The following is a 13,861-nucleotide window of genomic DNA, read 5'->3' on the forward strand; positions in this document are numbered from 1 at the left end:
AATCACAAGCAGCAGGATTCGACAACAAAGTGTAATGGTCAAATTTTGTAAGGGGTAAATTTTTTTTAATTATATACACGAACGATTAATCGCGGCGGTTCGTCACGACGGCAACAATGTCAAACATGTCCACTGCAGCTAGTCATGTCTCCTAGTTCGAGACTCGGCCGCTGTCACCTTGAAGCGCTGCCGTAGACGTGGTGGGGAGAAGCCGAGACCAGCGGACAGTGGACAGTTCTTGGGACAGTCGGCGTCGAGCGTTAGGTTCGCGCACACCAACCAACCCTCCTTAGGCCGTGCGAGTGAACCAAATAATAAGGTATCCGGACGAAGGCGAGAGTAACCTGGATGCAAATCTGGAAGTGTCGTGTTACGTAAGTACACTGTATATAGCTAGCGTATACGTTGTATTCATCCCCGTATCCACTTTGGCGAGGGAAATTACGTTATTTATTAGGCTATTCTAGGACGTTTATCGTAGTTTATTATAGAATAACGTAGTTTATCGACCGACGCTGCGAGTGTAGTGTCGCAGTAGCCTACGCCTACTTTTAGTAATCCAAAGAGTTTTGTTTTATTTTAATCAAGAGTTTTATTTATTTTCCTTAAAGCCAAGAAGAATAATTGGCCTAGGTGCCTTATACGTTTTGTTTTATTTCATTACTTACTTATCGCGAGTTAGCGTCGTTTTCTTTTAATTCCGAGAAGATTATTTTTAGTTTTATTTTGAGAAGTGAGACCTTTCGTTAAGCCTAGGAGCTGGTTATTTATTTTATTTCCTAATCGTCGCCTATTTATCTATCGGCCCCTAGTAGTTAGCTTAGACTTGGCCTTGTCAGCGCGTCGCTGTGCTGACACCAAGTCATAGGAGTAACTATAGTTAGTGTATTCCTTAATAGCAACTCGTGTACGGTGCGTCGACGTGCCGAGGTACACAGTGTGTACTTGTGTACTAGCAGATCGGCGCGACATTAACATCTACGAAGATCTAGAAGTGGTAAGCGAGCGACGAGGACTGTCAGCGAGACCCTGGACTACTCGAGCTGTCCAAGCAAATCGGAGGTAAGTTTACGATAGGTGCCCTACCCGACATAAACACCTCACACAGTGCGCCTCCGAACAGGGACAGTGAATTTCCGTTATTATCGTAATATTCGAACATACTTCAAGTATTGGCGCCCGAACGGTAAAATCGATATCGTACTGGTTTTTTCTTTTGAATATAAGAAAAAGCGAAAATGGTAGGATCGAGTGTTAGCGCGAAAACTACGCCTAAAACGGTCAGAGCGATGACTGAACCGACAGCGACAACTACGACTACGACTGCAGGGTCTTTACAAGCTCAAGTAGCACAAACTATTTCACAACCAACTGTGCCATCGACTTTAAGTTTTCCCACTACGACCGCAGAGGCTACTCAGCCTCAAGTAGGTACAACTACGTCACAGTTAATGGTACCAACGACTTTAAATTTACTTACTACGACTGATCGTACGTTGACGTCTAAGAGTCCCTCAGAGGATGACCCGCGAATTGGGTGGATTCACACGTTAACCAAGGATGAACTTCGTTACGAAATGAGTCGATACGGTTTGCCTAATATGGGGACAGTCGACGAACTTCGCAAGTCGTTTTGTAAATTTTGGAAACATGGCATTCCCCGAGCAGTGTACGGTAAGGACATGAATGATAGCGTGGACGGTGCGACTGCACTTCCACACCGGTACGACACGGGATATGTCGACTCGCGACCAGGTGCCAGTGACATACGAAGTGCGGAACTTGACAGAGTACGGGAGATAGTTGGTTTGCCTCCAGGAACCAACTTTGAGGACGTTTGTCGTTCGTTATCAAGCCTAACAATGCGCGCTGATAACAATCAGGCCAACAATCAGGCTAGTAATTATCCAGTCCATATAACACAATCAGATCGTTTTACAAATTCCGAGGGGTTAGTGTATAGTACACTAACCAGACCAAGTGTTCACTATGCTTTCGACACCTCCCACTCTACAGATTCGATTCAGCGACCTATGGTGTCCGGTACCGGTCAGCGACCGTACGGTAGGTTCGCGAGCGAACAACTAGGTATTCCTACACAGGCAAGCGTGAATCACGGATTCAGTAGTGGTTTGCCTTCGTGTCACGAAAATTCGAACGTAATTCTTAAGGTTGGTGTTAACGTATCGGCGTTGTGTAATCTAGTTCGAAAGTGGAACGTTCGTTTTGACGGCTCTAAAGACCCCGTTTCTTTCTTGGAACGCCTGGAAGAGCTTATGGAGGCCTACGAAATAAATAAGAACGATATTATACGAGCACTCCCCGAGCTACTACATAGTAATGCACTGTTGTGGTATCGAAACTATAAAGACTCCTGGCATAATTATGAGTCATTTAGATCGAGTTTCGAACTACAATTCCTACCACCAGGATACCTGCGAAATCTAGACGAAGAAATTCGGCGTTGGACTCAAGGTGACAACGAAGCTTTTAGAAACTTTGTTGTGGCTTTAACTACTCTCATGCGACGCAAGGGAACCCTCAGTCTCCACGAACAATTGAATATTTTGTATACGAATATGAGACCCGAATATAAGTTGACGATGAGGAGACACGATTTTTTCTCGGTCGACGAAATGCTCAGACAAGCGGAACACGTTGAGAGCTATTTTAGGGAAAAATCTCTTTTCCGCCCCCCTCCCCCTGCGTCGGCAGCGTTGGTCCCCGAAACGGCTTATCGCCCGAGACGAGGACGCGATAATAAATCAGGAGATGATTTCGGAGTTTCGACGATTGGCGAGTGTCAGTCATCAAACGGCGTGACGGGACGATTAACCGAGAAGCGCGTAGGCTTCCGGTCAGAGGCAAGACCACGTAGATCACGAGAGAACTCTCCGAACCCCCGGACGGGTAATTTTTCGAGGACCTCGTCATCTACGAGCCCACGACGTCACTCGGAGCGTGAGCGCGAAGGTTCACCCCGAGAGAACAATACAGTTTCGCGATTACCCGATAATGTGCGCGACAAATCGACTATCACATGTTGGAACTGTGACAAGAAAGGCCACATGTTTCGTGACTGCCGTATGCCGAGAACTCTAAAGTGTTTCTATTGTAAAAAGGCCGGCATCCGCACCCACGACTGTCGGTGCCAGGGAAACGATCGACGGGTTCAGGAAGAAGGAGGTCGCCTGAATCCTCAGTAGTGCCTACTACGAAGACCTCCCCGGACTGGTGCGCGTGGTTAGAGAAAATTAAGAAATTCCCGGAAACCGAGAACGCTCAGATTCAGACCAACGACAGACGACCGCACGTATCAGTGACGATAGCAGGGCGAGAGTTCGCCGCGCTAATAGACACAGGTGCCGTAGTCACGTTGATCGGCACGGCGGTTGCACGTCACTTGGAACGGTCTGGAATTATGTCTGTTTCGACTCCCACGGTAGTGAGACTCGCGAACGGTAGCTGTTCGAAATCGGACCAATCCTATCGTTTTAAGGGTTCGATTCAAGGTCGCGACGAGGAGTTCTATACATTGTATCTCCCCACTCTCACTAGTGACGTGGTTCTCGGTATCGACACTCTCGAACGACTGGACTTGGTCGCGTTAGATACTAGTGGGACGAACGTCGCCGGCGAGATTGTCGAATTAAGCGCAATATCGGACTTGACTGAGGGCCAAAAGAAACGATTAGGCGAATTTCTAAAGGCCGAATTGCCTTTATTTGAAAGCGTTTCTGGCCGCACGGAACTGATCCAACACGAAATACGTTTAAAGAAAGGAGTTACTCCAATCAAGCAGCGGTATTACCCGCGAAATCCCGCTATGCAGGAAGTGATAAACGCTGAAGTGGATCGTATGCTAAGTGACGGGGTAATCGAAGCATCTACTAGTGGATGGAGTTCCCCTGTAGTGCTTATTAAGAAACCTAGTGGAAAATATCGGTTCTGTATAGACTTTCGACATCTGAATGATTGTTCAGAGAAGGATGCTTACCCCCTCCCTAGAATATCTGCCATACTTGAAAAGTTGCGAAAGGCACGATTTATTTCCACACTCGATTTGGCTAATGGATATTGGCAAGTGCCGTTGGCGGCGGCGAGCCGGCCTCTCACTGCCTTTATGGTTCCTGGGCGCGGGCTGTATCAGTTCACATCGATGCCATTCGGTCTTCATTCGGCTGGCGCGACCTTTCAAAGGTTGCTGGATAAGGTAGTCGGTCCGGAATTGGAGCCTAGGGCGTTCGCGTACCTGGACGACCTCGTGATGATCTCTGAAACCTTCGAGGAGCATCTCGATTTGTTATGCGAAGTGCTGGGTAGACTCAGAAAGGCGGGGCTAAAGCTCAATGTTGAGAAGTGCCAGTTCTGTCGGACCGAACTGAAGTATCTCGGCCACGTCGTTAATGCGAACGGTATTGGTACAGACCCGGAAAAGGTTAAAGCAATTGCCGAATTTCCGCGTCCAACTAACGTAAAGAGCCTTAGAAGCTTCCTAGGACTCGCGTCATGGTATCGACGTTTTATAGACCAGTTCGCGCGACTTACTACTCCACTGACGTGTCTCCTAAAGAAATCGACGAAATGGAGCTGGACTGAAAGCCAAGAGGAGGCGTTCCTCGGGCTGAAACGGAAGTTGACCACGAAGTGCTAGAGTGCGCTCGACAACAATTATTGGAAATAAACATGTCCAGTTGTCCACTTGTCAAGGCTCCTAGTTCGTGACTTGACCGCCGCGACCTCGGGGCGCTGACGTAGACGTGGTGGGGAGAAGCCGAGACCGGTGGACAGTGGACAGTTCTTACGACAGTCTACGGCGAGCGCTTGTTCGCCTAACAACCTTCCTCAAGAGCTTCCTGTGTTAGAGTTAACATGTTTGTCCACCGCTATGATAAGTGCTTCAATTTCATTGACTATATAAACAAATGTCATTTTAGTAGCTTTTTCAAATGTATATTGCAACTTTTTAATGTACAAGCTTTTTATTTAATTAAAAAACATTCTTTACTTTCTGAACAGCTCTCGTATTTAAATTCAAACACTATTTGTTAACTCTAACATTTAACACTATAAATTAACATTTTGTTTTCTCAAACAGAGGTCAAAGAAACTAGAACAACTTGAAAAGGAACTTCTGGAAACAAAGGCTGAAGAAAACAAACAAAGCAAACAGAAGCAATTGACAGAAGTAATGAAAGTGGTATTCACTATTTATTTCCGAATTTTGAAGAAAGCCCCGTCCTCAAAAGTCCTCAGTTCAGCATTGGAAGGTTTGGCAAAGTAAGTTCTAGTACTATTACTTAAGATTCTAAGTTTAGTAACACACCATGAGACGGTTTCCCATAACTAATTGATTCATCATAACATTGGTTATGAAAAATATTGAAATTCATGTATTGGCAAAATCCCAAAAGAAAACACATATGTAGCTTAACATTCTCTATCATGATCTTATCTAAAATTTGATAGCTACTTTAAGTTTTTTTTTTTTTTTTTTTTTATCCCAAAACAGGAAATTGTGTTTCATCACTAGGGCGTAAAGTGACTCTTTTCGACCCGAGCTCAAGTTTTACGATCAAGGCGAAGCCGTGCGATGAACTATATTTTTCGTCATATTGTATAATTTACTAACAAACTAGGCTAGAAAACCAAAATAATTTTCATTTAAAGATAACCTTTCAAAATGTCTTCCAGCTTGTTTCAATTAACTGCTAATGTAACTAAGCAGCTGCTTAGTAAGTGATTCAATCATTTCGTCCACCACTATTGTGTTACTGTACATTATACCATCGATATGCCTTGTAATTAACAAATTGGTCTAATTATCACAATTCTACTGTGGATCGTCGTAGTACTCACTAGTAAGGATGTTAATCCACACCAGGGAATATCGCATCCACAGTGCATGCCTATAAATATCCACAAGCCTTTGAGCTGATGAAGAATCATTATCAACCCAACACAACCTGGGTAGCTTTTGAAATAATTTACTGTAATATAATGTCAGAAACACATTCTTGATTTTTCATCCAACAACAGAAGTAGATGGCATACTGCTCTCCTAACCTGTCAAATGAATGAGGTTAGGTACAACTGCGGAAAATGTAAGTACGATAAATTTCTAATCAGATATGTCGGGGACTTGGCTATTACCCTTTGCAAGCTTTTCTAACTCCAGACCCCAGATGAAGCTGGCTAACTTGGATCAGACAGTTAGATTTGGCTCTGATGTGCTTAATTTACTTCCGCTTTAATTTTAGAGGATTAAGTTACTTTCTTATCTAGGCCTACATTCTTTCAATTAACTTTTTGACACAAAGTAAACAACTAAAATCAAGTTTTGTATTTGCCTTAGGTTTGCTCACTGCATCAATGTTGAGTTCTTTGCTGATCTCATCGGTGTATTGGATAGTCTCATGGACGGAGGAACTCTGAGACCTCGAGAGAAACTTCATTGTGTTGAAACTGTCTTCTCCATCTTGTCTGGTCAAGGTGAAGTCCTCAACATCGACCCATCACGCTTTTATACTCATCTATACAACAACCTATTCTACATTAATGCAGGTTTGTTTTCTCCAGTGACCCTTAACAGATTTGCTCTCCTGATCCAAATGACATTTTTCAGTTTATGAATACTATCAAACTACTTTCATATTATATATTTTAAATTTATCTTAGTAATAATTGAGAAAGTTACTTTTTCCAAACAATAATTTAAAAGTGGTACATTGATGTTGTTGATGTGGGATTTGATGTTTGGTGGGTTATTTGTATAATAAGTTTTCAACTCATACGGACTTATTTTGGAGTGAAACATTTTGGTTGCAGCTGCAGCCTCATGAGAAGACTATAATATAAATTCTTAAACTGGTTTCCCTGATGTAAATCTATATATCTATCTATACTTATTTAATAAGCAAGCAGGTTTTTTGTGACAATTACTCCTCCGAAACTACTGAACCGATTGACATGTTTTTGATGTCATTGGAAAGGGCGTAACGTGAAGTTGTGCAGGAAACTTTCTTTTTAGGGAAATAATTAGAGAGTGAGGCCTGGTGGCCCTTTAAAGTTTCGTATTTCTCCATAAGATTAACATGGGAAACAAACATTGTTATTAAACTACGGCTGTTGTCAGAAATGCTGTTCTGCTATTTAATTTAATTTGTTTACCAGGAGAATTGTTTCTTTGGTGCCATGTGGTCAATGAATCATACTTTTGCATATATTTTAAACTAGCAGAGTACCCGTCCTTCGTACGGGGTCGGGATATAAGTACAAAACGCTTATTGCAGTTATACTCGAGCTTTGCATTTGCAATGGGGGAGGACACAGTTTGATAAAATTTGCTTCTTTAAATTTACGGTATACTATAGTATTACACATCTACCATATCCATAATTTTCTACCACTTCACCTAAACAATAGAGAAAAATAGATTATTAAAAGTTTGCAAAATATCACAAATTATTCATGAAATTAAAAACATAAACATAACTGTAAACAATCCTACTTTGACAGTTCTCATTGCGTAGCACAGTTTTTTGTTGCTGCTTATAGTTCAAATAAGCTGTTATCATAAATGAAAAAATATAATAGTGCTGCACCCTGTTGGTAAATCATATAACTTTTTAATGCTTTTGCATATAATAGTACCAACTTTTTCTAGTTGAAACAGCTGACTAAATTCTTTAATTCCTTTTAAATATGAATACTCATAAGGTTAACATGGGGAACTGCATAGCCACTGGGGCGGAGCCCGAAAGGATTTTTGAAAAAAGAATATGCCTATATGTTAATCGGGAATGTGAGCTATCATCATGCCAAATTTCAGCCCAATCCGTCCAGTTGTTAATGCGTGATTGAACTTCAAACAAACAAACAAACAAACACACAAACTTTCACATTTATAATATTAGTAAGATAAGATGTTATTAAAATTCATTTTTATATAGCCCCAGGATTGCGTAATATGACATTTAATGGTTAAAACATACCTCGTCAGACAATCCTTAACATGTAGTGTCGATGTTGCTACATATGCAGGGTTGCCACCATAGTGTGATGATAAAATTCATGCAGAATTCATGGTTTTTATTGGTAGTTAAAAAAAAATTCATGGTCGATGCGCTTATACAATTTCAACACAATTGAGTTTTGCTGAGTTCATAAACTGACGTTAAAGAGGCAGTTTCTTTGTGTGTTACTTTTGAATAACCTTTCATACTTAATAAACAACTTTTTTAAGAGTGATTTATAAAAATTCAAAACAAAGTTGAAAACAAAACTGGTACAGCTGAGATATTGGAGAAGAATTGTAAAATATATTAAATCAAGGACTAATTCAGTCTTATCACCGGAATAAAACAAAAATCCCACTCACTCAGCCAAAAAAGTCCTGTTTTATCCCCCTACATAATTGTCATAAAAATGTGCATTCTGGTTTATCTTATCCCACAACGTACTAAGATACGGTTTTATCCAAAAAACTAAAAAATTCAGGCGTCAGAGTCGGAAATTCGGTTTTATTGTGCACCCAGTTTTAATTCCAAGCATGGTCTAAAACTTCTGTTTTTGTGATTTAAGTCCCCATTCCCCTTTTTCATACGCGGGAGTAGGCCTACTAATGATTTTTCGAACCATATACAGTCCTCGGGAAGTCTCAGCTGACATCATCATCTTTGAATGACTTGGAATGAACCAAGCAATTGTTTCTGATCGTGAAACATGTTAAATAAGCATCTCCATACAGTATTTTCATGGTGTTTGTTTCTATGAACTGTTTTGAAATATAAAATATTTTTTATTTGGAAAATTTAATGGTACTGGTTGAATAATTGTTCCTGATTTGGAAAATTCATGGTCCATTGGAGAAATCCATGCATAATCCATGCCTTTTTTCATGGTCACAAGAATTCATGCATAATTCAAGCTTTTGAAGGTTTTCATGGCTGGTGGCAACCCTGATATGTTTCGGCGGTTATTTACTGATCTCCGCCATCATCGACAACAAACGTGATATGCTAGATATAAATGATGGTCTTGATATCCTTCATTACTGTGGAAAAGGAAATTTATTAAACACTCTGGAAGAATTCGAAATATATAAAGACATAAAAACCAAGGACAGCACACAAATTTTGAATGAAAAACTCAACTATGAATCTCATTATATTTTCAATACTCTCCTCCGTCACTACAATAGACCAATATCAGCTGTTGATAACGCAGACGACAGCCCGGAGCCAAGTCACATCACAACACAACATAACGTTCAGTCTGCTTCCTGCCATGTCCACGGCAGTGCGTGTAATTGATAGGCCTATCATTTTCGTTTTGTGTTTTGTAGAATGTGTGTATTATTTATTTATTCTGACGACACATCAAGTGGATCCTTTTGTTTGCCTGACAATGGCGGAGATCAGTAAATAACCACCGAAACATATGTAGCAACATCGACACTACATGTTAAGGATTGTCTGACGAGGTATGTTTTGACCATTAAATGTTAAATGTTATATACTCTATAAAATGATAGTACTGTAATACATTAAGAGATCTTAATTTAAATAATCAATAAGCAGGATTGAGCTTTTGCCTATATGTTTCCTGATAAGTTTGTGTGTCCTGTGGTAAGTGTGTTGTATCTGTTTCCGTTTCCCAAAGTATATTATAGTATCTTAAAGTAAAACAGAATTTTTCTTTTCTGCATTCTCACCCCGTAGCGAAGCACGGGCAGAGCAACTAGAACTTATTTAATACGCAAGCAGGTTTTTTGTGACAATTACTCCTCCGAAACTACTGAACCGATTGACATGTTTTTGGTGTCATTTGAAAGAGTGTAACGTGCAGTTGTGCAGGAAACTATCTTTTTAAGGAAATAATTAGAGAGTGAGGCCCTGGGGCCCTTTAAAGTTTCATATTTCTCCACAAGATTAACATGGGAAACATAAATTGTTATGAATCTCCAGCTGTTGTCAGAAATTAAAAGTAAGAAGAAAATATGTTAATTGTAAACAGTCAATAAGTTTGCTAATTTAACCCTTTGCGATCGGAAGGCCAGCAGGAGTGGCCACAACGCAGTCTGCAGCCAGTCGGAATTCAATCCGTACTGACTTGGTTCCAACGGTCGGGCGGCCAGCTGTACTGGCCAAGTCCTAGTACACGCCCCCTCGGCATTCATCATGGCGGCTCGCTCCCAGCAGCTCGGAATTGTTTTTACTGAAAACCTGCAATGTTAGCATAGGGGATATAAATTGTAATAGAACGATCGTAATGTTATACTGACAAGTGACAACTGATTTATTAAGTAAAAAAAACAGAAGAGATATTGAATATATACATACATTTGTTTGAAAATGAAAATTCTTTGATATTACGTATTTACTAAAAGTGTAAAATGAACGTATATAGGCTACTCATACAATCAATGAGTTGAAAGTTCTCTTTAATCGTCTCGGATTTTTTTCACTGAATGATATTTTTCGAAACATTCACCCATGTGAAGTCCGGGATTGTTAGAACAAGTTTTACAATAAAACTTTGACCTTTTTCTTTCTTTTCCTGGTCTTCTATCGCTACACACCGCACAGTTCTTTGTTTTACCTCCCTCAAGCGGATAGGGCAGATGAAGTTTTCCATTAAGTCGCTCGTCCTCGACTAAAGATGATGGTCTTCCTCGTTTTCAGACATTTCTTACTTCTCCGACCAGTTCTTTAACCAACATTTTTCTGTAACGTCTTTGGCGAACTACATTTTTCCTTTCTTGATTGGTATTGTATAGAATGAAGGAATTTACAATTGCTGTTTCCAAAAGCCAAAAGAACATTTTCCTCCACCATTTCAGGGATTTCCTTGTAAATGAGTACGAGGAAATGTACTGGTCTGCGATGTCCACACCACCCATATGTTTATTATATTCACAAACTGCAGTAGGTTTTTTTACTAACTCCCCTACTCCCCCTTTTTTGTAGCGCCTAACCGTTTGGGTAGAGTTATCACCGAACAGTGTACTTAAAATAGCCACCAAGTTTTTGTCTTTCCACAACAGAAGAGACACTTCATCATTTTTTCTGTAGATTTTTGTTTCCCCAGTTTTTTATTTCAACTTAGGTTTAGGCAGGTTCTTGTTTGTTTGTTTTTTCCCTTTGTCCTTTTTAGGCCTAGCTGGTCTCACTTCTTCCGGCAATCCTTTTCTGTGTAGCATGATAGTGCCGGTTGTATGGGCTTTCCATGCTAATAGTGCCTCTGCCAAATCAAGATTGGAGTAAAATCTGTCAGTGAAGACGTGAAGCCCTTCAACACGACTTGTAGCTCCTAAATCAGGCCTAATCAAGCGGTCTGTGGTTGTTTTACCAAAATATGGTTCAATGGCACAAATATAGCCCGTAGTCGAATCTGACAAGACGAAAACCTTGATTCCCCATTTAATGGGTTTGTCCTTATTGTAGGATTTAAATAGGATCCTTCCTTTGAACCCAATCATACTTTCGTCTACACTTACTTCATGCTGTGGGATAAAATACTCTCTAAATTTCTTATCGAGGTATGCAGCAACATTTCTTACCTTTCCTGATCGAGTTAATGTCCCAGCTACGCCCCCAGATGGAGGTGGGGAGACATGAAGATTCCAGAAGATTTGTAAAAATCTTTCCTTACTGAACACATCTTTGAAGAATGGTTGGTAGTCAACCCAATTGTTTGAAAAGTAGTCACCTATCTCTGGTTTCTCATTCATCCCCATGTTAATTATGAGTCCAAAAAAAGCTTTCAACTCTTCCAGTGTAAGGTCTTTCCACGAAAGCCAGATAGATTTCTTCTGGAGTGGTGTATTCTTCTGTATCTTTTCTGCAGCATACCGGTTTGTTTCTTTCACTATCTCTAACATTAAATCATTTGTGAAAAAAAGCTGGAAAAAGTCCAAAGGTGTTGTTAGCGTTTGGTCATTTGGTGGTTTATAACCACTATCATGTTTCCATTCCACAAAAACTTATTAAAATTATTATTCCCTTCAGACCATACCTTCCACTGTCCCGACACACCCATACCTTCTTCATTATCTGTCCCTTGGGCACCTTCACCATTGTTCTCTTCAACTTCCATGCCATCATTATTTCCACTTTCGTGTACTGCTCCCGTGCTTAAATGTCCATTGAATTCCACATAGGCTACTTGAACTCCATCACTTCCATAGTCCTCTTCAAAATTTTCTTGAGCTTCATATCCATCATCAACTTCTTCAAAAACCAAGTCCTCATACTCTGCAGCTAAATCAGTTGAATTAACGTCACTTTCGTGGTCTGATCCATAATAAATATCGGGATCGTCAGCATCTTCTTCGTCGGCAAACAATAGATCTCTCAATTCGTCTGATCTTAAACGGTCGTCCATAGTTACTTACTTAAATATAGGCAACAAACATAACCCAATTCGCACTTCTAAATGTTTATCGTATAAGAGATAAAACAATTGTATTGTAGGCCTAACTATTATAAAAGTGTAGCGCGTTTACGTAGTATATGTACTAATGTTCTTTTAATCAACTTATATTTACATTAAAACTTTAAACTAGATTAAAACTACAAATAAACATAAATCTGTCAAGGAAATAACCAAAAACTCAATTGTAAAACTGAACCAAAACAACGGTTGTTATGACAGCACTTGTGCCAAAACAACAGGTGTTTATTTTTGTTGTCGCCACCACAAATTAGTAGAGCTGGCCGCGCGACCGCTGAGGAATGACGGCAAATATTCATTCCGATCGCAAAGGGTTAACAGTTTGCTACACACATTTACTGACTTGGTTGAAATGAAATATTTACTATTTGAATTTGGGTTGGCGTAAACATTACAATAGAAAAAAAACGAGAGAGCCTGGATAATTTGATATACTAAAAAGAAAGCTGAATTAACACTGTGCTGCAATTCTTAGTAAATCATTGAAAGAGCCGATTTGCAAAAATGGAAACATAGAAAAGTCATAGAACACCACCAAGGAGAAGGAATAGAAGATTATATCGATCTGTTATGTACATCTTGAGTATTTCCATAATCTTTGAGTCAAATCTTTTCAAGTCATCAGAAATAATGACTTATTCGTTTTAAAATAACGCCGAGCAACAGGTACACTAGTAATGTTTAATTTACATCACAGCAGAAATATTTATTTAACACTAGCTGTTTGCCCGTTCTACGTACGGGAATCTAGTAGTAAGTTAAAACCTTATATTCAGAACAGGAGTTGGTTTGCATATTTAGTGTGCATTTTTCCAGATATGATGGCAAAACTCTAACTGTTTATGAATACATATAAACCTTCTCAAATACAATATCTGACAGTTTCAAAGCCAAAACGAATGTTTCGCAATTAAATGTCACCCGATCGTGTTAGTCCATATTTTATATCAAACGATGAAAGGAATTGCTTTACAGTATAGATCTATGAGGCATAGCCCTAAGGTAGGCCTGTAATTTAAAGTTACTTTTCACACTGGTTAAAAGTAGTTAAAACACTAGTGATGTGTCAAAACCGAATCTCAAATCTCAAAACCATCAAAACTTAGGAAAAGTTTCGGTTTCGAGATTCGATCACCAAGTTTCAAGATTCAAAAGTTTCGAAATTGAAGATTTTTGCAGTTTTATTTTTGAAACTGCTGACATTTTTTTGTGCCATTGTTATTGTTTCTAACACTGTTTCCAAACAAGCTGGTAGCAACAGAGCAAACATCACCATTAACGTAACGAAACAAGTAAATTTTATCCTGAACTTCAAAAGGTATCTTAAATACTATAACTGGTACAATTCAGTTTCACATCAATATTTACTAAACACAAAGAAATATTAACCACTAAATGTTCTAAT

At 39.7% G+C, this 13,861-nt stretch overlaps 1 protein-coding gene across 1 annotated transcript in view; it reads left to right on the forward strand.

Annotated features, from left to right (window-relative positions):
- Positions 1 to 13,861, forward strand: part of LOC128985429 (nucleolar complex protein 3 homolog) — a 58,186-nt gene that overhangs the window by 29,529 nt on the left and 14,796 nt on the right. Inside the window, exons 9-10 of the mRNA XM_054404911.1 lie at positions 5,099 to 5,280; positions 6,356 to 6,564. Coding sequence (XP_054260886.1) covers positions 5,099 to 5,280; positions 6,356 to 6,564 — 391 coding nt within the window. The remainder of the gene's footprint in view (positions 1 to 5,098; positions 5,281 to 6,355; positions 6,565 to 13,861) is intronic.

Source organism: Macrosteles quadrilineatus, unplaced genomic scaffold, assembly GCF_028750875.1.
Source record: "Macrosteles quadrilineatus isolate MER2022 unplaced genomic scaffold, UCM_ALF_1.0 Scaffold_1__1_contigs__length_201487025, whole genome shotgun sequence".
NCBI classification, from domain to species: domain Eukaryota; kingdom Metazoa; phylum Arthropoda; class Insecta; order Hemiptera; family Cicadellidae; genus Macrosteles; species Macrosteles quadrilineatus.